Source organism: Mesoplodon bidens (assembly GCF_964165515.1).
Source record: "Mesoplodon bidens genome assembly, chromosome: 12".
Lineage (NCBI taxonomy): Eukaryota > Metazoa > Chordata > Mammalia > Artiodactyla > Ziphiidae > Mesoplodon > Mesoplodon bidens.
In genome coordinates this window covers 63,070,484-63,093,826 of record NC_138168.1, presented here as the reverse complement: position 1 = coordinate 63,093,826, position 23,343 = coordinate 63,070,484, and the positions used below count along the sequence as shown (strand labels likewise).

At 34.4% G+C, this 23,343-nt stretch overlaps 1 protein-coding gene across 1 annotated transcript in view; it reads right to left on the bottom strand.

The window, feature by feature from the left end:
- ENPP1 (ectonucleotide pyrophosphatase/phosphodiesterase 1) overlaps positions 1-23,343 on the bottom strand; it is a 67,857-nt gene that overhangs the window by 5,467 nt on the left and 39,047 nt on the right. Inside the window, exons 6-23 of the mRNA XM_081251268.1 lie at positions 23,048-23,145; positions 21,085-21,164; positions 20,064-20,183; positions 18,882-18,991; positions 17,435-17,500; positions 17,055-17,127; positions 15,796-15,904; positions 14,685-14,816; positions 12,289-12,320; positions 11,408-11,535; positions 10,088-10,157; positions 9,137-9,224; positions 7,498-7,667; positions 6,607-6,658; positions 5,085-5,239; positions 3,431-3,560; positions 2,278-2,358; positions 1,311-1,443 (exon numbers count right to left, since the gene is read on the bottom strand). Coding sequence (XP_081107394.1) covers positions 1,311-1,443; positions 2,278-2,358; positions 3,431-3,560; positions 5,085-5,239; positions 6,607-6,658; positions 7,498-7,667; positions 9,137-9,224; positions 10,088-10,157; positions 11,408-11,535; positions 12,289-12,320; positions 14,685-14,816; positions 15,796-15,904; positions 17,055-17,127; positions 17,435-17,500; positions 18,882-18,991; positions 20,064-20,183; positions 21,085-21,164; positions 23,048-23,145 — 1,827 coding nt within the window. The remainder of the gene's footprint in view (positions 1-1,310; positions 1,444-2,277; positions 2,359-3,430; positions 3,561-5,084; positions 5,240-6,606; positions 6,659-7,497; positions 7,668-9,136; positions 9,225-10,087; positions 10,158-11,407; positions 11,536-12,288; positions 12,321-14,684; positions 14,817-15,795; positions 15,905-17,054; positions 17,128-17,434; positions 17,501-18,881; positions 18,992-20,063; positions 20,184-21,084; positions 21,165-23,047; positions 23,146-23,343) is intronic.

Here is a 23,343-nt window from a genome sequence, read left to right as displayed (position 1 = left end):
GAGACACTAAAGAGAAAATGTCAATTTTGAATATGTACAACCAAGACTCTAAAGCATTACTGATAGTCTTTTATATTCTAGGCAGTTATGAACAGAGAGTGAAAGAGAACTGGTTTGGGACTTTTTTATTCTAGATCCTTCAGAGAACCTATGAATTCTCCTATGTTTTACCTGGATCTTCTTTCCTATCCCATAACTTTATGTTTTTTTTAATTGAAGCATATTCTCAAAGATGTCCCAAGTGACACTTTTACCTCATCTTAATTCTGCCATTTCCTTTGGTCTCAAAACTAGATTTGTTTGAAATTTAAAAAAAAAAAAAAACTAGATTTGTTTGGGTGGTATTTTAGCATCTTTCAAAATTTAAGGTACTGGTATCATTGTTTTAAAACATAATTGTATGTGGAACCATGATACATAAAATAGATGGAAACAGCGCTCTGGTTAAAGCTGTGAATGGGAAAGGTATAAGTTCTCTTCTTTACCCATTCTATTGCTGTCATCTCTGAGGCATTTACATGGGACCCTTATGCCTCAAGGGATATAGTAAAAACAAAAAAACGAAAAATGTCATTTTACAAACTAAAGTGGTCACAGGTATATGTGTGTAAACAGTAATCCCTAAATCTGCCTGAGAGAGTGGTTCTCAGAAAGGGGCTGAATCTCAGTGGATGTTTCATTCTCTTTTTTTTTTACAGTCTGAATAGCAAAATTGCTTCCAAAAATCTTGTAATTATTGTTTTAATAAAGATTAACTAGTCTCTAAAATGTTTTCCCATCTCCTTTATAAAAACAGCACCACTGATGGTTTCTCAAGAAGGTCACTGTATCATTCCCCTCCCGGCAGAGTTGGGTAAAAGCTGTGACATTAGACCAGAGGCAACCCTGGGGCACTACCGCTTTATAAGCCTTCTGCTTCCTTGACTCAGGATGCCTCCAGCCACACTATATCATTCTTCATCTTCTAATTGGCAGTATGCAAGTTAAGACAGTATCTTAACAATAGCCACACAGAGAGATTTTCAACACTGATGTTATTTTCTTAACAAAGGCAGAGTTCAGTATTTAATATGAACTACAGAATTATTCATCTGAGCTGAGTGGGCGATAAACACTGCTTTCATCTAAAAAATATTTAACACTGAGCAAAACATCAAAATTAATCAGATATTTCAAGGGGCTTCCAGCGTAATCAGAAATGTCATGTACATAAATATGAACAGTATCAGATAGAAAAGGTTCTGCTGACTCAGCTGGATGGTAATCTCACTTGAGAGCTGTTTTTAAGAGTAAATGAAATAAGGTCTTACTGTTTCAGAGTCTCTAAGGAATCATAATGTCCGTCATAATCAGAATCAAAGATGGGACCACTGACAACATTGAGACCATTTCTTTCTTCAGCATACCTTTGCAGTAGGGTGCCATGAAAGTAGTGCCATATAACTGAAACAAGAAGAAAGACAGTATAGTTTCAAAAGAACAAGGTGCCATGTTGTCATGTGAAATAAATCAACACCATGATTCAAAATTAGAGTTTGTCATAATTAGGGATAAAGTCAAGTTTGGCCAAGAATACACTGTTCAGCTTTGGCCCTTGGAAGGACTAACCAGCAAATGCTGAATTCAACTCTACTTCAGGCATCCTTAAACATGTACATTATCATGAAGCTGTGATCACACATCATCATTAAGCATAAAAAATAATCATGAACACAAACAAGGCAGGTTATTCAAATTTATTGTTAATATCTGAATTTTTTGAAATATTCAAAAGCATTCTAGATGTAAATTAGAGTAAAACTTTCCTTGTATGCTCTATATTTTGAAATTCTATATGTCACAAAGTATAAATGTATATTTATTCTTATAAGAGTCAAGTATTACAATAATTAATAATGATGTAAAATCTATTCATTTTAAAATAAAAAACAATTATCAAGAACTTCCAAATAGTTAAATAGTACAATAGATTGAAATTTAGTATGTTAGTAGACCGTATTAGCTACATAACTTAGGAAGAACATTACATACTTTTTCCACCAGAAATGCTTGTAAACACTTAAGTACAAAGCATAATAATAACTATAGGAATATATCATAATTCTAATACTTGTAGAATTTTTTGTGTTCTGGTATTCTCAAAGTTAAACAAACCTATAAGAACATATCTGATGTTTAGTCATCTAATTTAGAGCATCAGTCTTATTACATATAAATCATACCTATAATTTAGGGAAATTCATTGAAATTATGAGATATAAGATTAAAAATTTTTACCTTGAAAACTCTGGTACATGGGCACTATATTAGTAGTAAGTAATGCTTCAGAATATACTTGACTTGAACCTTTATTTAATTCTACAAAGAAAATAACAAGGTCAACTATTTCATTCTTCACAAATAACACTAGGAATTATACTTTCTCATGGGAGGCATTTAAAAACATCAGCTGAGTATCATCTTAAACTTGGAAAACTTTCCCAGGTACCGGGTCAAGGGGAAATGCAATGTGTTTGGTCAAGTCCCTTAAAAAAAAAAGCAAAATATTTGGATCTTTTCTTCTTCAAGATGAATTTATCAATGAAACAGAATCTTTAATATGAAAGTCCCAAATTAAACATATTCAAATTTTACCTCATTTACCTTATTTCAACTAAAGTATATTGTGTTGACAATCTTCTTTCCTTAAACTCTCTCAGAGTGAAAAGAAAAAAGAGACTATCTGGCTTCAGAAAAACACCTACTAACTAGAAAAAACATCACAGGATGTCTGCCTCAAAATGCTGTACAAGGCTTCTTTGTGTGCACTTTTGGCTTAGACCTGTCTATTTTTATAATGCAATAGCCAAGTTCTGACTTCAGAAGCTTGCTCTGGGGACTCGATTGGATATTGAGTGTATTTGAGCACCTAGAGGCTTCTGAGTTTTGCCTTTTTAGGACAGATTCAAATTGTCTTCTCATTAACATACAAGTCTGCCACTTGAAAACACAGAACACTTAACTTCAAAAAAAGCCATTCCCTAGGGGCTTTGTATCAGTGAAAGAACAAGCACACTTAGGCTCTCCCTTTACCTAATTCTTTGACAAGTCACATTTTCCTTTTCAAACAACAAAATGGTATCTCCTTCCTAAGAATCCTGATGCATCCTTCTGACCTGAGTTTTCCCAAATTCTGTTTAAAAGAAACGCAGAAAAGTGAAGAATGTTCTACCTACAGTACCTGCACTAAATCCATCACCCTCCAAACAAAAGTAAAAAGGTTTCCAAAACTCAAGTTTTAGACACGAAAATTTTCCCTAATAGTTCTATTTCCCATTCACAGTTTTCACCAATAAATAAACAAGACATACACTGCCCCATAAGAAAGAAAAGGAAATGCAAGAGAGAAAGAAGATAAGGGAAAGGGAAGGTCAAAGAGGAAGAGACTTACGTGGTGGGGAAAGGAACCCATAACTCAGTTTAGTGTTATTTTTATAAAACGAACATTTATGGACAGGTCTAAGAGGAATTCGGAGATCCTGGTAAAGACAATTGGAAAAGTCTTCTGTAGAGAAACTATCCTGAAGAACAAAATGAAAAGGACCATCAGGGATCAGGCATACGGAAGAAAAAGAGAGAGTTTTATAAATATTAAAGGTGAACCACAACATAAAATCATGGAGTTCTGGCTGTCGGTTCATGTCCTTCACCATTTTCCATTTTTCTATGAGAGTATTCATCTTGCTTCTAACCCAAGTGTAAGAACTCTTTACAATATTAGGGTATTAATCATATGTGTGCAAATATTTTCCTACTATGTTGTGCTAATTTTGTTTATAATGTTTTTGTCTACTCAGTTTCAAACTTTTGTGTAGTGAATTGCTGATTTTTAGAGATGAGACTCTTTCATATCCAACACAGCCACAACAGCAAAAGTAGTGGGGCTTAGGGGGTGGAGAAAAGCCACTGAACAGCAATTCGATATGAAAATCTCAGGAGTAGTGATGACTCTGAATTTTTGCAGCTTTCATTATAGAAGAAAACTGAAAATTCAGAGTCCAAGAACACCATAATTAAGGTATTAAACAACAATAAATAGGATGGGGACCTACAAAACACTGGGTAAACTGCTATATACTACAAAGTCAAGTAAAATGTGTTTAAAGTGTTTGAAGATGCTCTTTAAAAATTAAAAATCAAATTAAGGTAAAAACATGTTAATACGTGAAATGTCTGTGTGTATTCGATATATATACACGTCTCCCTATCTTTTTATTTAGCAGTCTTAGTGAGTAGTAACAAAAGCTCTGTTTTTAAAATCTAACGGCTACGGTCAACTAAGCTCTCTCAAATCCCCTTTCCATCCCTTAAGGGCATCCTATAGCTTGCCAGACATTTTCAGTTTTTGAAAATCTGGTCAGTCTAGTTTAAAACTTCACTTCCAGATAAGATCTAAATCTCATCTCCTCCTCCCATTCTCTTTCTTAAGGCCTATTTCCTTCATCATTTATCTTTCTACCACTGCACCCAAGGGACGAGAGTGAGGGGGAATGGTGGTCTTATTCTGGGATATTTTCCCCTACTTCTTTCAAGGCCAAACTCTTCTAGTCTGGGTGGTAGACAGGATCCCTGACCTTTCCCTGGTTTGGTCTGGGTGTCTTCCTATAGGTGGTATACACAGTGAGGTAACTGAGATTTAATGGCCTTCTCCATCACTGAGGACCCCCTAAGATTTGGGCAGCCAAGGGAAATCCTTGTACTTACACAGCTATGTATTTTGAGATAAACTGATTGTAAAACTGAGTTCATTAAATTAGAAATTAGAATCATCAAATATTAAAACTGAGAAAAAACAAAAGCAAGGGAGAAATCTTCACTGCACACCCTCATTTCACAGAAGTTTGCTCTGGGTGTCAAAGTTACGTAGCTAGTTAGCAGCAGAGCTAGAACCAGAATCTAATTTTTCTGACTCTCAGTTCAGTGATCTTCTAATTTGGGAACTGATTACAGAGCCAAGATTGACAGTGAGAAACTATGCTTTCAATGTTTTGCTTAATGATAATATAAAATAACCACACAGAGATAAAGAGGTGACAAATACTTGCATTTCTGTGGATGGTGTAGGCTGTCCAAAGGGGCATCAGGATGTCATGGCTGTAACCACTCACAAACTGGTGCTGGTAAAGCAGACAGACAGTGTTGTTCTTCCAGAGAACTCTGGGTCTTCCATAAGGTAGAGTGCCATGCTTAATAGCCTTCTCTTGGGTCATAGGGGGAAAATGAAACCACCATTCAAATATACTTAGTGTGCATGATATGATAATACATAATGATACACTGATCTAATTCTTTCCTCTACTTAACCCTATTGAAAAATTATTTGTAACTATAAAATTAAACTAATTACAAAGAGCAGAACTATAAACAATTTTTTAAAAAAGGAGTTCACTGCAGTTTTTGCCTATGAAGATTCTGAAAGATCAATGTAATACTAAGATATCACAAGATACTACATGAAATTGCTAGGAATTTCAGCAATTAGGACTTAAATTATATTACTAAAATACTTTAACATTGTCTTTATTACTTATTTTCCAGGATATACTACAGAAGGAAAATTTTCTGGATGATGTGTGTACCTGGAAAGCAAAAGTTCAAAACTGAGATTATGAGACTACACTGAATGAAACAACAATAGTATGTATACCATTTACTGCCCCTTTTTCCAAGCATCAGATGCTTTTTTAGAGTCCTTTGTATACATCATTGAATTTAATTCTTATAGAGCCCTAAGTATTAAGGTTATATGCCCATTTTATAGATGAGAAGACAGCAATGTATGAGAGTAAATGCTTTCTCCAGGGACATACGGTTCCTAAGCTCATATGCAAACCCATATCTACTCAGTTCCAAGGTGTCACTTTTCACCACAAAACTTTGCCACCTTGGGGCCATCAGAGATTTCTCTAATCTGAACACTTGCAGAGATTTTATATAGAGACGTTCTACATGAATAGAACTTCATTCATATAAATGAATGCAGAACTTCATTCATTCTGCATATATGAATGCATAATTCACCTTTTTATTTCAGCAAGAAAAAGCTGTGAGCCAAGTAACTTAAGGATCAGAGACTGTGTCAAAGTGATGCTAAATATCCACATTTCATCAGCTGCCTGCATATTCGTAATTTTCATTCAAAAGTCATGAAGAAATAACTTTAGATAAATAAATCAATTTATACTCCCTTATAATTAACTAAGAATTAGGTAAGATAGAAAGCTAATGGGTATTTTAAATGGAAATCTGAGGATCTATTATTATAATATTGTATAAACCTATAAATATCTTCAAAATCTCAAAACACTCCACTAAGTTCATAAAGAGTGATTCAGCTTCCACTAATTGTATTACATGCTGTTTCCACTGTAAACACGCCTTCTTTCCTTATGACTAATAGTCTAGACTATCAAGCTAAGAAATCTCTCCGGTTCATCAGGTGGTCCTCCATTACTACCTTATTTTGTTGGTTATTCTCAAACAATGACCCGAAACTAATTCTGTGGTTCACATTGTTGAGAAAAAGCTTGCTTCCACATCCCAGGCTCAAGACTAAGCATGCCTTACCTTCTGCCATTGTCAGATTCAACTGTGTCCGAAAATCCACAATTGGCAAAATCTAAAAAATTGATACAATTTTTAAGGACTGAGAAACATGCTTTCATTTTGTAATAAATGAATTTTACAGCTTAAGTATTCCACCATAGAACAAAGATAAATTTAAAATCATTTTGTGCAAGTGAAAGTTATTTTTTTTGAAGAAGAGATAAAAGAATAGGGATAACAGTTGCAAAAAGACAAAATTGTTAGCATAACATAACACAAGTCATTGAAAACAAGAATGTAATTGCTGCTTTATAATTCTTATCTCTATTCTAACAGTCTTTTTACAAGTCTAAATTAAACCTAAAGCAAAATGGAAAGCATAAGATGAGCTACTCAAATGTCTATTTTTAAGGACACTCTCGATTTTGTTCATAACTTGTCATATATTTTCATCTCCTTACAACAACTGTATATTAAGATAGGAGTAAAAAAGGAAAAGTGTCATAAATCCATTTCATGCCAAAAAATGACATTTTCCCTCTAAATTTAAAATAGGTTGGGGTGTATTTTAGAAAAGGAATATTGTGATTGGTTCATAAAAGACCTCTCTGCTACGATATCAGCACGGATTCTGGGATTCAGTACATTTCAGGACTCAGCTAGACCTCTCCCAGCCTGCAGCCAAATCAAGTCTCGACACAGGGGGATAAAAATAGAGCGAGAGTGCAAAAACCCAGAGCAGGAAAAATAAATAAGAAGAAGGTCAGCATGTGTCACTGGAATTGAAAATAAATATATTATTACTCCCACTCATAAATTTTAATTTAATCATTATGTATTTCTACAACATATGCTATGCAGAGGGTGTTAAAAAATCATATCCACGGGGCTAAACTTCTTGGGACTACTTACCGAGGGATCACACGAGCAATCAAGGCTCTCTCTGGGGGCTCTTGTGAAGGGGCACTGGACCAAGGAGCGGAATTCTTTGGGATGCTTTGGGGTATAAACAGGATTCTTTAGAAGGTGGTTAAGGCTTCCATGAGTTCCATTATTAGGAGCTGGTGTTAAATTCAGTAAATCTGCATAATTTCAAGAATGGTAAATAAAGATTTACTTAGAAATTTCAAAACTAAATAAATAGTAGACTTGCACTATGAATTTTATCTTTTAAAGCCAAATCTATTTAAGAGTCCTTAACTCTTTACCTAAAATAAAACTATAAATCTCTCTCTCTTAGGTTGTAGAGTATTTATGACCATGCTATTCTCAATGGAAATACTGATATGCCTGCTGAACTTCTCTATAAAAATTTCTAAATTTTAATGTATACAATAAATATAGTTATCTCCTGTTGAATTCTTATTATATGCCGATCAGTAGGCTAATATATTTTTCTTACTTAATCCTCAAAACAATTTAATAAGTTATTGTCAATATTTGGTAGATGAGTACAGGCAGACCTCGTTTCACTGTACTTCATTTTACTGCACTTCAGAGACACTGCATTTTTTACAAATTGGTTTGTGGCAACCCCACATTGTCAGATGACGGTTAGCATGTTTTAATAATAAAGTACTTTTTAATTAAGGTATGTACATTGTTTCTTTAGACAGAAGCTATTGCACACTTAATAGACTACAGTATAATATAAATGTAACTTTTATATGCACTGGGAATCCAAAACCATCATGTGACTTGCTTTATTACAGTATTCACTTTATTGCAGTGGTCTAGAACTGAACCTGCGATTTCTCTAAGGTATGCCTGTAACCAGAGTGCTTAGCTCAAGATTTCAAGCTACTAATGTGGTAGACCTAGGATTCAAAACCAGCTCTGTCCAAGTCTAAGACTCACGCTCTTGATAATAATGATGGCAAACACTTATACACTAAAGCGCTTATTATATGCCAGGCACTGTTTAAGTGCTTTAGGATATATTAACTCATTTAAGTATACAGGCTCTCACTAAAATAATTATACTTAGAACATATTTAAGGTTTTACAAATGCCCAGTATTGTTATCAGAAAAAGGAAGTATATTTAAAATGCAATACTCAACCATAAAAGTACTAATTTGGAAGGTACAGAGTAAACTAAGAACGTATTCAATATGTCCTCCTCCATTTCTATAACCTTGACATTGCCATCCATTCAACTATTACTGCTACCAGAGGATCCACCTGTTTTGTCTACCTTTCACAACCCCAAACTCTTTTCTCTGGCTTCCACCCTGATCCGGTTCAACTGTCATTTAATGAAGTCCAGGGCCTGGCAAAGTACTGGGCACTTGGGATGTACAGACCTGCCTACTCTGAGTGTTGTATTTCACCACTGTGCAGTCTAGTGGAAGGAACAGGTCAGTCATCAGACGATTATGTTCTGCACATTTTTTCAGTGACTCTGGGTCAGGAAGAAGAAAGGTGGAAATATAAGGGTCTGTCTTGCTGTATCATCACTTCCAGAAAGGTGCCCAACATGTGACCTACTTTTGATAATCCTATTCCAGCTCTGTGTTCAGAAGGGAGAAAAGATGCCTGTTCACACTTACCACACATTAAGTTATAGACTTCAATATTTTCAAAGGAGTCAACTTCAATGCCATGCTTGAATCCAGGTCCGTAGCCAATAAAGAGGGCCTACGTTGGCCAGAAAAGAAACAGTTTATCTACTCATTTCAGTTATGTATGGAGTTGGTCACCAAAAAGGTATTTTATATCTTCCCCATTGTACATATATAAACTGGTTATATTAAGGTAAGTGGAAAAATACTGTTCCCAGTGGACTTTCTAGGATATTATTTTAACCCCTGTTGCACTTTTAATCTAAGGACATCTAGGTTATTTTTCTTAACTGTATTATAATTCCTAACATGACAATCAGAACAGAATGATGATGAAATCCTTTTTCAACTGTGAAATGGGATCTAAATCTCACTCTCACCACACACAGTGCCGTAGGGATCAAATCAGAAAATTATTATGAGTATATCTTGAAAATTTTAAAGTGCTAGGTAAATGGAAGGCATTATTATTTTGGGGGCGGCTGCGCTGCATAGCTTGTGGGATTTTACTTCCCTGACCAGAGATTGAACCCAGGACCTCAACAGTGAGAGCACGGAGTCCTAACCACTGGACCACCAGGGAATTCCCGGCATTATCTTTATTTAAAACATAACTATGATATCTTTTCACCTATTAAATTACTGGCTTTCATTTACTGTGGAGCAACATTCTTAATGAAGCACAAATACATACAAAATAATTACTAGAAAGTTAGTATGAGGTATAAGTCACATTCATAAAACATGAATATAAATATTTAACAAAATTCTATTAATTTATTTAATGTCCAAAGTAAAACAGCTACATGAAATTATAAGCTTCATTAATTCTCATTCAAGACATATAATGACAGTCTATGATTTTAAGTCTAAAACTTTATATATCAGTTTTTTCTTCAGATATAAAGTATAATTTTTACGTATAATAGGTTTACTCACTTGCATATTTGAAAATGCATTGTCAGAGCCGTGAAATCCACCTCCACAATATTTCCTTTCTGAAGGATTCCTAATTTTCACATAATATAAATTAACAATGTAAAGTCCATTCATAAAGTAAAACTGACAATCATGACATTATTTCCATTAATAAAGAGTAACTATTCTCTAATATTTTTCTTTAATATTTTTGTACATTTTTAATATTCTTTGATAAAAAACAAGTAACTATTGTTAAGCAAATCAAAAAAAAGTAAATAAAACCACTTGTCTTTGAAAAGCATTAAGGGGCAGCCACCTTTATCTTTCATTTTGTAGACGAATCAATTATAAGCAATATGGTATAAAGGAGAAAACCATTAGCATGGTTTTGAACCCTAACCATACTATTTATTCAGCTGTGACTTTGGCAATTTAATTATCTTCTCATGGTTTCAATTTGTCATGCTGGGTTTATAAAAATTAAATGGTTTGTACTAAAGAAGTGCTTAGAACACAGTAGATGCTCACTAATATTAGTTCTCCCATGAAGGTGAGGACCTCCTCTTCTTTCATATTCTTTTTTCTAAACACTGAAAGCACAGCTCTCTAATAAAGCAGAGACAGTGCAATTCTGTTGACTGAATTCTGGTTCCCTGCTTAGGTTTTGCTGGACAGGGGTATTTATCATCCCTGGCTTCCTGGCAACCATACAGAGTTAATGATCAAGTTTTGAGATATTAACAGTACGAACCATCCAAATAATGTGCTGAACACACCAATAAACTGAGGTTTATTAATGGACTAGTATAACAAGAATGAAAAAACAGCTCTAATGAAGAAGGTAATGGCTCATTATTATAAAGAGTTTTGCCAATTATTTGTTAGACTCTGAAGGTAATATTAGGCATAACTGTATCATGCAGAAGAGATACAATGGAAGGTGGTTACACAAATGTGGAGCATAAGAAATAATCAAGACGGATGTGAGGGGACACAGCAGTGGTTCTCAGCTGGAGGTGACTCCCCTCCCCAGGGGACTTCAGGCAATGTCTGCAGATATTTTTGGTTGTCACAACTATAGAAAAGGTGTTTTTTTCATCTAGTGAGTAGAAGCCAGGGATGTTTTCAAATATCCCACAACAGACAGGACAACTCCCCAACCACAAAGAATTATCTGATCCAAAATGTCAATAGGCCAAGGTTGAGAGACCCTGGGATAGAGTGAAGAGAATCATATTTGTAGTTTTCATATAACAACATCATTGGAAAGGGCCCAATGGTTACCTTGAATTACTATAAGATCAAGCTAACTTTACCTGGGAGATTGTCAGAACTTACAATGCAAGTTGCCACTGAGGGTCCAAATAGAATGTCAAGGGCTCAATCCTGTCACTTTTGGCAAAGTGCAAACGCTTGGGTAAGAAATGTTTCAGGTAAGGTTTGAAGTGCTGGTTTGGTTCCTGGCACTGAAATTGTAGAAGGCAAAGAAAAACCATTATTTCCATATTTTCTTAAGTGTAAACTTCCCTTGAAATTGCTTTCTAACTCCATATGAATTTTTTCTCACAAACATTTAATCAGTATGCCCAATAAGTCACAGATGCAAATAAACTGAGTTCTTACTACCTATATAAAGTACAAGTTGAATATTCCCAACTATTGAATATTCTTATTTTTCTAGAAAAATCATAATTATTACATGAGTCCCAGTATGCTTAGATTGAGTCACTAGTTTACCTTTGTGTTACTACTGATGATCATATTTTCAAACACTCTTATAACAATTTTAAGATTTTTTTTAAATTGTAAGAATTTTCTATCAAGTAAAAAAATGTAGTATAGATAAATCAGCACTAGGACAAAAGCTTATTTTAAAAAATAGGCATAAGAAAGACTGGTAGAAAATACATCATAATGCTAACAGTGTTTATGGTAGTACAGCTATAGGATTTTCCCTTCTATTGTTTTCAGTTATTTCTTGTACTGTCATATAAATTTAACAATGTCAATAAATAAATTCTTAAAATTTTTTAAACCTACATTATTGGGGTATGTCCTTAAAGATCTTTAAAAACTACAGAGCATTTAAATGTTGGCCCAGATACTCAAAAAATTAGATTAAATTCTACAATCCCAAGAACAAATACTGAAACTTTCTTCTAAATACATTTTATATAAAACTAGTAATAACAAAGTAATGGGGGGAAAAAGATACTCACAGAAAGATTTTTGGCAATGCCTTCATAATTAACTGAAGGGGGGCAAAGATAAGAATTAATAGTTGAATGGTATGCTACCATTAGAAATAAAAATAATACAAAAAATATATAATGTCAGACTCAAGCCCTGTATTTAAATACCAAAGCTGGTTTCAAACAGATCATTTAAACCAGGGGTCCCCAACCCCCAGGCCACGTACCGGTACCGGTCTGCGGCCTGTTAGGAACTGGGCCACACAGCAAGAGGTGAGCAGTGGGCTAGTGAACATAGCTTCATCTGCCGCTCCCTGCCACTCCCCATCGCTCCCCACTGCTCGCATTACTGCCTGAACTATCCCCCCTCCCCATCCGTGGAAAAATTGTCTTCCACGAAACCAGTCCCTGGTGCCAAAAAGGTTGGGGACCATTGATTTCAATTATTATATATTAGCCATTGACAGGAACAAGACAGATCTTTAGGAACCACCCAACCTCCACTACCACCATGCCTGTGAAATTATGTCCTATTGTTAAGTGAAAAGGCAAGTTATAGAACATCAGTTTATCCATCCATCATTCGTACGTGTGTCCATTCATCCATCTGCCTGTCCACCTGCCTATACATCCATCCGTCTATCTATCTGTCCATGCATCCAAATATCTATCCATCCTTCCATCCACCCATCTAGATCTGTATAATGTCACTTTGTAAAAATAAAAATGAATGTGTTTTACACATACATAGCAAATACCTGGGAAGACACATCCCAAATCTAAGTATTTATCTCTAGAAAGAGGAACTGAGTTGTGAGTTAGGGGGATTTAGGGTGGAAAACTGTTACTTTTTACATACTTTGATATTCAAGGATAATTCCAGAATTTCCAAATAAGGACATAGGGGAATTTAGAAGTGAGGGCAGGTAGAAGAGTTTTGAAATTGAATTTGCACAGCAAGCCCACAGTGTACTTACTTAGTGTACTCTGTGCTGTGAACAATAACTGCCTAGCTCCCTACGATTCTTTTAGCTATACTTTACATAAGTTTGAGAAAATTATCCAGATAAAAGAATATGTACTGTATATATATTTTAATGTATGAATGTAGATACAGAAATATGTAATTTTTACTTTAAATTGGGAAACTTAGGGGCCTAATTGAGATAAGGGTGTGGCTAAGCTTAGCCATTCTATCCTAAACATCTCTGGGGACTGCCATTGCCTGTATAGTTTTATAACAGGTTTTATAACAATCATGTACTACTTTAATAAATTTTTTAAACACTAATTAAAACTTGTAATTGTACAAGTTAGAGTCTGTGCTTTGGGTTACTATGTTAATATATTTGCATAACTATTTTCCTGCAGGGAAATATACTTCTTCTCATGAATATTCAACAGTATCTACTGAAACATATAGCACTGCATATACCCAAACCTAATCCAATGCTGATGACTGCCAGAAAAGCTCTTTTCTCTTTCCATTTCAAAGGTAATTGTAACAAAAAGATAAACAAAACTTCCCTTAGTATTTGCAAATTACCAAGGATGGTAATCAAAAAGAGGGGTATAGGGTTTCCCTGGTGGTGCAGTGGTTAAGAGTCCGCCTGCCGATGCAGGGGACACGGGTTCGTGCCCCGGTCCGGGAAGATCCCACATGCCGCGGAGTGGCTAGGCTTGTGAGCCATGGCCACTGAGCCTGTGCGTCCGGAGCCTGTGCTCCAGAAAAGGAGAGGCCACAACAGTGAGAGGCCCGTGTATGGCAAAAAAAAAAAAAAAAAAAAAAAAATAGGAGTATAATAGAGGTGCAATCAGTTCTGAAATAGGCTTGACTTTCAAAAGAATGAATATTTAAAATTTCTTGGTAGTTTAGTTTGAGTACAACATGGGGTCAAGAGAGAATGTGAAATTTCTTCTTCTCTGTTCAAAAAACACATTCTTATTGTTTTTTGGAATAGTTTAAGAAAGTCATTTCTGAGAACAGAAATTAGTTGCTTATAGAATTAATCATCTCTGCCAGCATTCCTCCTCATAATGGAATATTATCCTATAACATCTGTAAATTATTTTAATGAAATGACATTAATTAAAGTTGAATAAATGTAGCCGAACTTTTTTCTTAAGTTTTTATTTTTCTAGTACAAGTAATCTTGAACCCAACACAAGCAAAAGACACAACGATAACATAAAATTGTACCAATTCATCAAATAATATTCTTAGCCATGAATAAGAGATAAGTGGTTAGACTTGTGCCCTCACATCTGGTTCCATAAAATCCCTTTGGGTGCAGAAGATCAGCCCTGGAGATTTATTCATGAAAAGGAAATTAATTGATCCCCTTTAATTTAGAGACATAAGGATTCTGAGGAATGTATTGTGAATATAATCATATTCAAAATTAGCATAGAGATATACTTACATGAATAGTATTTATCTGGTACATCAGAGGGTCTCAATCGAGCTGCAGGTCCATATATAACTTTAACATTTTTAATATCCCCCAGATATTTACTCAGATACACATATTTCTTACAACTGCCTTGTTCCATGCCTAGGACAAAAAAATCCCCAAACATGTTACAACTTTAATAAAAAGCATTTAACATGTAGGACAGAATTTCTTTCACTTCCAGAATTTAAATCAATAAACATGAAGTCAGCTCTCATGACAGCTGAACATCTAATAGGTAAGACACAGAATTTCATGTATATCTACCACGTCACTTAAAAAAAATCTTTTCCCTTTCCTTCATCCAAAATTAGTGTTTCTTCTTACTTATATATTACAGTATTTTTATGTGAGTGATGAGGAATATCACAGTTTTAGACTGAATATGAAAGCGTAGTTACTTTCTCAGAATCACCTAGCATATTAACTATGAGTATAAAAACTCTCAACCTCATTCCAGGACTGGGGGCTTCTTTAGGATACAGCTTCTTAGGACTGTTTCTAGAAATAGCTTTCAGTAATTATTTCTGAAGCAAACAATAATAACAACAACAAAAAACAAACAAAAAGAACCTCTTTCCTATTTTCTTGTATATACATCGCTTTTACAGTCCCAAGGCTATACACATACATGTTCTAAAGGTCACAGTAAGTAAAAGTTAACTTAAAATATTGCCAAAATTAATACATACTGCTTTTAAAAGTCAGCTTTATCATGCTAGAGAAAACAGAAGCAGCACATAATAATCTATTTAAATTACACCTAAAATTTTTAGAGTAGATTTACCAAAATTTAATATTAAAAAAATTGTCTTAACTCTCCAAGTTCCTGGTGTAAGCCCTCCCCAAATCAGGAGATGAGTGCATTGTGGCTAATAGGCTCTTAGGTTTCTGTGAATTCTATGTTTCCCTTGTGATTTATATTTAATGTAGTATTTTCTAAAGGCCTTCTACAAGAAATCACATTTAAAAGAAGGAATTAACTACAAAAGTCAGAGGAAATAATAAAACAATAATCAACCAAGTAAACTTCTGGGGGCACCATTTAACCTGAAGGAAAAAGGATGCAAATTCAGGTTACCATGATCTGAGATAAGGATGAGATTCAAACATCTATGCAAGTTCAACTCCTTTAGACCATCCATCAGCATGCCAACCATGTTGTCAACCCTCTGCAAAGCTCTGATGACCTAAGAAAGGGAAACAATCTCATGTCATGCAGTTAAAAGTATTCATGAAATGCTTCTTATAGTTCTATGTACTTAATTTTTTAAAATTAGAACTTCTAGGAATACAACCCATTGTTTCCATACAAACTGTATTATTTTGCATATGAATATCACAAGGACACAGAATGGCGTATGATTTTGGCAAATTACCTCTGGCTCTTCTCTCCTCCTCTCTCCAGGCAAAACCACCGGAGGCAATTTCTTGTGCAGTTTTGCCTGTGTCTTCGGTACTGTATCAAAACAGTCTAACCTTTATCTATAGTCTGTGTATTTCACTGTATTATGAAACAAGCTCTTTCAACATGGTCTTTCTTTCACTCAAAGATATCCAAGCAACGTGGATTGGAATTTTTAAGTATGACGATAAAGTGGGTTTCGATGAGCCAATAATACTAGCATTTAACTGAGTTTATAAATTGATGAATATGATTTGAAAAGCAATGGGCTCGACTTTGAATGAAGATGAAACAGAAAAGCAGGTACTTTGGGAAATCTTTAGTGAATAGAAAAAATAGCACTGGTCTTAAAACTTATGTGATCTGATAATCAATTACAAAATGATCCTTAGACTTACTTGTAGCCAAACTGACCTAGACACGGGTCTTAACAGTGAAAGAATAAAAAGTATACTAGCATCTGGCCAATTGTTCAAACCAAGATAAGAACTACAGGAAACTTCCATTTGTCTAATTATGACATGGCCGCATTGATGGCCACACATCTCCCACCTCTAAGAAGGAGAATTTCTACTTACCTGAAGGACAGAATCAAAGAAGGGCATGTGGGTTGTTAACCACACTGAAGTTACTGGAGATAGGTTTTGATGGAAAAAGTACAAAGGGTGGAGCATGACAGGTCTCATTTGAAATTGAAAATATAGAATTTAACTCATCACTGGTTCAATTTAGCACTGTAGATAGTGTAAAACAAAACAATGCTCCCAACTCTTTTTGATTAAAGTGCATCTTTTGGTTTAATAAAAATGTGCTTAATACTCACTCTTTCCAGAAATCATGGATTCTTACAGAATGGTCTAGAAACCTACTCAAAGCAAGGTTCAGTTAAATATTACCAGGTTTAATGAAGTAATCACTGATAAAAATATACTTACTTCACTGCTGACTGGTCCATAAGAGTGACCTGAAGAATCTGGTTCTTCTAAATACAGAGTGTAAAAGTGTGGTCTAAATCAAACAGTATCAAAATGTAATATTTTACGAACACATTGTAAAACAGAATAGAAAGAATAATTCAACAACTGATAGTGAATAAAAGTTAATACAACACTGGGGTAACATTTCTAAAATTGCTGAGAAATAATTTACATGTTTAGAGTTCTTCAAAATGTGGCTGGAATAGGGCATTAAAGAGTTCATTTGGATATAAAACATCATAGCCAATAGCAAAGTTTTCCTGTCATCTATTTAAAATATTCTGACATTTTTATAAAACAAAGGAGTATTTTATGACAGAAATTAATCATCTACATACCTTTCATCTTTAGGAAGCTGCAGCCACTTAAGAACAGCTAAAATTCTTTCTTCAAATGGTACTGAACTAATATGAAAGATAAACAAAATGAAAACAAATCTGTGACAACTGTTTGGGTTTAAGATATAAATGTGTGTCTCACTGAAAATTGCATTCAGAGACACTAAAACAATTCAAGGCATCAAATGTGTTCCAAGCAATGTAAGAGTTTCATCTGAAAACTTAAAATTGTTTTCCCGACAAAGAAACGAACATTAAATTTTACACATATGGAAGATGTAGCCGGGTTTAAAAGATTTGCTTCCTATACTCTAGCTGAGGATCTTACTCCTGGACCTGAGAATAGCAATTGCTACAGCATGAATAACCCATATGTCAATACACTCTTCAAAGAGGACCTCATGAAGAACTCACTCATTGATGACTCTTAGTAAAATTGGGAAGTGGACACCTAATGAGCAGACAGTTCTCCAGGCAACAATTTCTGGGCAGAATTAACGACACCTTCCTGTGGGCACAGGATTTTGCTTACACGTCTCCATCAGAGTGCTTGCCCAACCTCAAGTACACTTAGCTGTACCTTGAGAAGGTCTCTATCAGACCTTGAGAAGCCAGAGAACATATATCACTACTCTTCAAATCCCCCAGGCCTAGGACAGTGCCTGGCACATAGAATCTCAATAACCGTCTATGGAATGAAATTAATGGCAAATAACAAGGTGCTCGTGTGAACCATAAGGAATAAACAAGAGCATAAGGTCACCAAAGAAAATCATTATGCATTTCTTGTTTGGAATTTATGAACTTTTCCTTTCGTCCCTCAAATACATTATCGTATTGATTTTATGACATAAATTTCCCAAGTGAAAGACAAAACTATTTTGCTAGTCTCCCTAAAACTCTCCCAAAGAGAGTTTTCCAGAAAAAAAGTTTCTGTTTTTTTCGTGGTACCTCATGGATTTTGAATATCACAGGAAGGTTACTCCAATCAGTTCTCACGTTAAATGGAACGTTTAACAAAGTAATTTGAAAATGTAAATCCAAGGGTGCCATTAATATCTTCTTTTAAATAATATTTCCAGATACCAGAGAGTCACTCCTACCTGTGTCCCTTTAATACTTTCACCTCCTTCTCCTTGTTCTTTCTCCCTAGAGTAAAAATGTGCAGGACCTCTACTTTCACCAGGACTTCAATCTTATTCCTGCCCAAAGATCTGAATGCGAACTCTAACATGTTACCAGTGCTTTCTAGAAAACCTCCAGGAAAAAATTCATCATAGTTTTACTGTCCATCTATCATCCATCTAAAACTCTTTGAGACAGAGCTCTTATTCTGACAGGTCTCATTTTTCAAACAACATATCATTCAAATGTGAGAACTCAGGCTATGATAAGAAAATAAATAATTTTATGCTATAGGTCCTAGAAAAAGTACAGCTATACATACCCATTATACACCTTATAGATGTCTGGGAAAATTCCATTAATTTTCACATCTGATCCTGGCCAAAAAAATGTGCCCGTCTTCAGGCCTTGATATTTAGCTGTAAGCCAAATCTGGGGAAGCCAGTGAAGGAAAGTTAGGAAATTATGCAAGCATTCATTTCTTAGGAAACCATGTGTTCACACAACACCAATGCTTTCCTCCCAAATGCTAGAATGTTTTTGACGTTAATAAGCTCCAGCAGTTAGACTACAAAATAACAATGTAATATGACTTTGAACAGCAGCAAAGAGAAATTAAATAATCAGAAATTAAATTAACCTAAAAAATATGAACAGTTGGTAACTCCTGCAACTTTTATAGTCATACTTTTACTTAATAGGTTCCTTCTTAAAAGAAGAAAACTTCATGAAAGGAAAAAGAAAAGAAAAATTTTAAAATATACATATCTTTAACTTATTGACATTTTTGCTTATGTAACTAACAATTATTAAGCACTTATTATTGCCAATCACAGTTCTAAATAGTATTCTATAAGCATCCTAGATTATTAATTCAACTAATCATCACAATAAATCTATGAGGTAGTTAACAGTATTTACAGTATTATTTACAGTACAGATATGAGAAAATTGAGGCACAGAAAGAATAATTTACCCAAAGTCACACAGCTTCAAATGTCAGAGCTAAAATTTGAATTTATAACTTGCAAATGCTCTTCTCCTTCCAAGAGGAATATCAAGACTATCCAAATAGACCTTATAGAATTGTCATGGCAATTTATAAAAACTCAAAAGGAGAACACATCTAAATCACAATCAGAGAGAATCTTCTAAGTTAGCAAATGCAAACAAAGTCAAAGTTTACACGTGTAGAAACAGTTAGCTTTGTGCAGATCAAAATATCACCCCCAGACTACTGCTCTTCGCTACTAGGACAAAAAGGTAAAATCAAGCAGAAAAGAAAACTGGCTCAGCATAACCCAAACCCCACTCTGGAATAAACTACATAATGATACAAGCTATATTTAGAGTTACCTGAATTCATCTCTGTTTGCATAAGGATGGCATAAAACATAGTAAATTAAATGAGTTATTAAAAGCTCCAGGGAATCTGGTATTTTACTCTGACAGAAACAGATGAGAATAATAAAAATAATTTTAATAGACAAAACAAACAACTCACTGGTTCTCCTTTGTACCACTCAGGATTAAATTTCTCTTCACTTTTAAGTGCAAAGTAAGCATTCCTTTGGGGATCATACATTTTATTGTCAATGAGGCCATGGGATTCTGGATAAAGTCCCTAAAAATATATAAAATAGAAGTTTTATGCAAGTTTTAAGTTTTTAAAGTTACAGAACAAAATCATCAAAGAGAAATAGACAACTTAAGCTACACGGAACTTAACCCAGCTTAAGGAGAGAAGAACAAAACAATGGGTATTGTTAAAACACAACCAACCGCTCAAGATTTTATGGAGTATTTGTGTTTTAATTTATGTAATAGAGAAAATAAATTAGGAATGATATGGATGAAGTTCTATATAAAGAAGCAGCCTAATTTTGAAAAAAGTACTGTGTTGTCCTTTTGCATTGCTCAGTGAAACATTTCTGCAGAACAAACTGCTTTTTGGTTGGGTCCAAGAATAGCTTGTACCAACACAAACTGAAATATTAATTCTCTGGCTTCAACCCTAAGGCCTAATGAATTCTACTTTTTTTTTTCTGGATTCAAATTAAATCTGCAAACTTTGAGTGAAACAAAAATAGAGCTGTAATCCTACCTAAAGTCAGGCAAAGTGGCTTGCTTAGAACTCGTACATCAACATGATTGGAAAGACAGCTGAGAACATGTGAGGGCAGACAGTCCGGGGCTCAAATAAAGTAAGATAAAAACTAATCAGAAAAAACAGGACCCAATAATCAGAGACTCTTAAATTGAAAGGGAACCAAGAAATCATTTCTTGGAGTCTTTAGTCACCTCTTTTCACAGATGGGAAATGGAGACCCAGAAGGTAAAGTGACCTGCCCAAGGCCACAACTAGTTAGTAGAAAAGCTAAGACCAGAACCTAGGTTTCCTTGCTTAACTACACAATGAAAAAGAAGTTATTTTTTTCTGATCTGAAATCTACTTATTCTCTTGAAAAATGTTACATTTACATCTCACTTCTGTGAACATATAAAAGTTGAAATGCAGAGCTTACTGTGACAATGCTGTAGTGATTGGGGAAAGTTTTTGTTGGATATACTGGTCTCATGTTTTTAGCATATGTTCCACAGGTTTCTACAAGGGAAAAGAATTAAATATTGATATTAAATACAACTAACAATCTGTTTCCCTCATTTAGCTTTGGTACCACAGACTTCTAAATAGTACTAAAAAATGAACCCAGAAGGGATTTACAACCATATAAAAATTCAGGGTGAATTACAAAGCAACATTTTGGATTCGAATTCAATGTTAAGAGTTAGTTTTTCTCTTACTTAGAAAATCATTAAACAAAATAGTTAAGCCAATGAAATAATTATCCCATACTTATCAATAACATTAAGTTCCAGATGGACCATAATGATTCTTGCTAGATCTTTGTCTGCTACTACTTGGTGGTAACATACTAAATTATAGGATGTAGTTATATTTTAACAACAAAAAACTGCACTAGTAGCTAAATCTGAAAAATTAAAACAAGAATGAAGCAGTAGCTGGGATGACAGTGTTCCACCCCAAAAATCCAATCTAGCTAACTCTAGACAAGTCCAACACTGCTCTAAAGATAAAAAGCATCTTCTGGCTTCAAGTACAAGAAAGGACAGAAGTCAAACTGCTCCTGATTTAGCCCTAGTGTCACATTCCTCTTCTGTCTCTACCATTGAAGAGGGAATACATAACTAATGATTCTAGCATATCAATACCCCATTGCCTGAAAATAATCCTCAGATTGGCATGTGTCTATCTATCTCACTGCCTTCCAAATAGTTCAGAATTACAAGCTACATTCCCCAACTACCCAAAGAGAGGACTTAGTCTAACTGTGTATTGATTTCCTTTCAACTTCATATATAGGTACCTACAGCTCCTTAACTCTGAACTCAGGTTCTGAACTCATATTTGGTGCTATGGAAACAAACTTTCCTCCTGATGATAACAAAGGGCCATATTCAAACCTCAAAGCTCATGAGCCTGGCTGGTAAGAACAGAGCCTTCCTTGCCCATGCAAGCTCTCTGCCAAAGACATTTTTATGTCAAATGATTATTTATAAAAACTATTTTCTTCCCAGGAGAAATTAAAAACTGAAAATTTTTAAAGTTCTCCAAATATTATTTTGGCTTGTCACAAAAGAAGTACGATAAACGTACCTATGTATTTACTGAGAGTGACTTTGATGTTTAAACCAACCTCATATACTCAAGTCTAGTAAATAATGTTTCAGAACTCCAGAAGAACACCAAGACAGTGTATTTACTTACTTCTAGTTCAGTCCAGCATTACACTGTGGCTACTTAAATACTGATCACTGATAACAAGCAATGTTCTACAGTTTTTATACCCATATTTAATTTTTTCTTTTTTCAGTAACAATGATGATACAAGTGATGCCCATATTACTGGTGGTTAATGTGATTTAAAACTTTGGCATTAATACTAAGAAAAGACTATTCTACTATTGCATTAGTAACTTATACAATAATCATTCAATTAAGGCTTTATTGAGATAAAGAAGTTGGAAGGATGCTACATGATACTATAAGATAAATAACAAATATTCTATATCTACACTACTAGAAACATAGCAGAAATACCTTCAGTTTTTGAAATGCTATTTTAAGACATAATACATATTAGATAAATCTATAGATAATTTGTCCATAAAAGGAATCCAAAAGTCTAAGAAAAAAAAAGTATATCTTATCTCATCCTTATATCTACATCTATCACCAAGGGATAAAAATCCTAAAATAACTACTATTATCTCAGAATTATTTAAAAGGCAGTTTCAGAACAATTACAATATTAAATACTAGTTCCTTATCATTAGGTTTAACTCTTTTGCAATAGAGGAGTTTAGTAAAACACATTCTGCCAGTATTTTTCGAAAAAAGACTCCCTCCTTAGTCTATCTCACTGAAACTGTGGCACTCCAATAGTAAACTCTGAAGTTACTCACTCAGCTTGCTAATAACAGGAAGAAGTCCACCCCAAGTGTGTAAATATTCTGCCCTGAAACCATCCAAAGAAAATAAGAGGGTAGGAGGCATTTCAAACCTGGATAATGAGAAAGAAAGAAAAAAAAAATTGTTTAAAGAAGAAGAAAGAAGACACAGATCCAGTGAAGGTTTTCCACTGAGGCTGGTATGTAATCTAAGGTAAACTAACAAGCTCAACAAACATCCTCATAAAGAATATTTTGTAAGCATCTATATTCATATAGATGCTTTTATATTTTATTATATATATCATCAA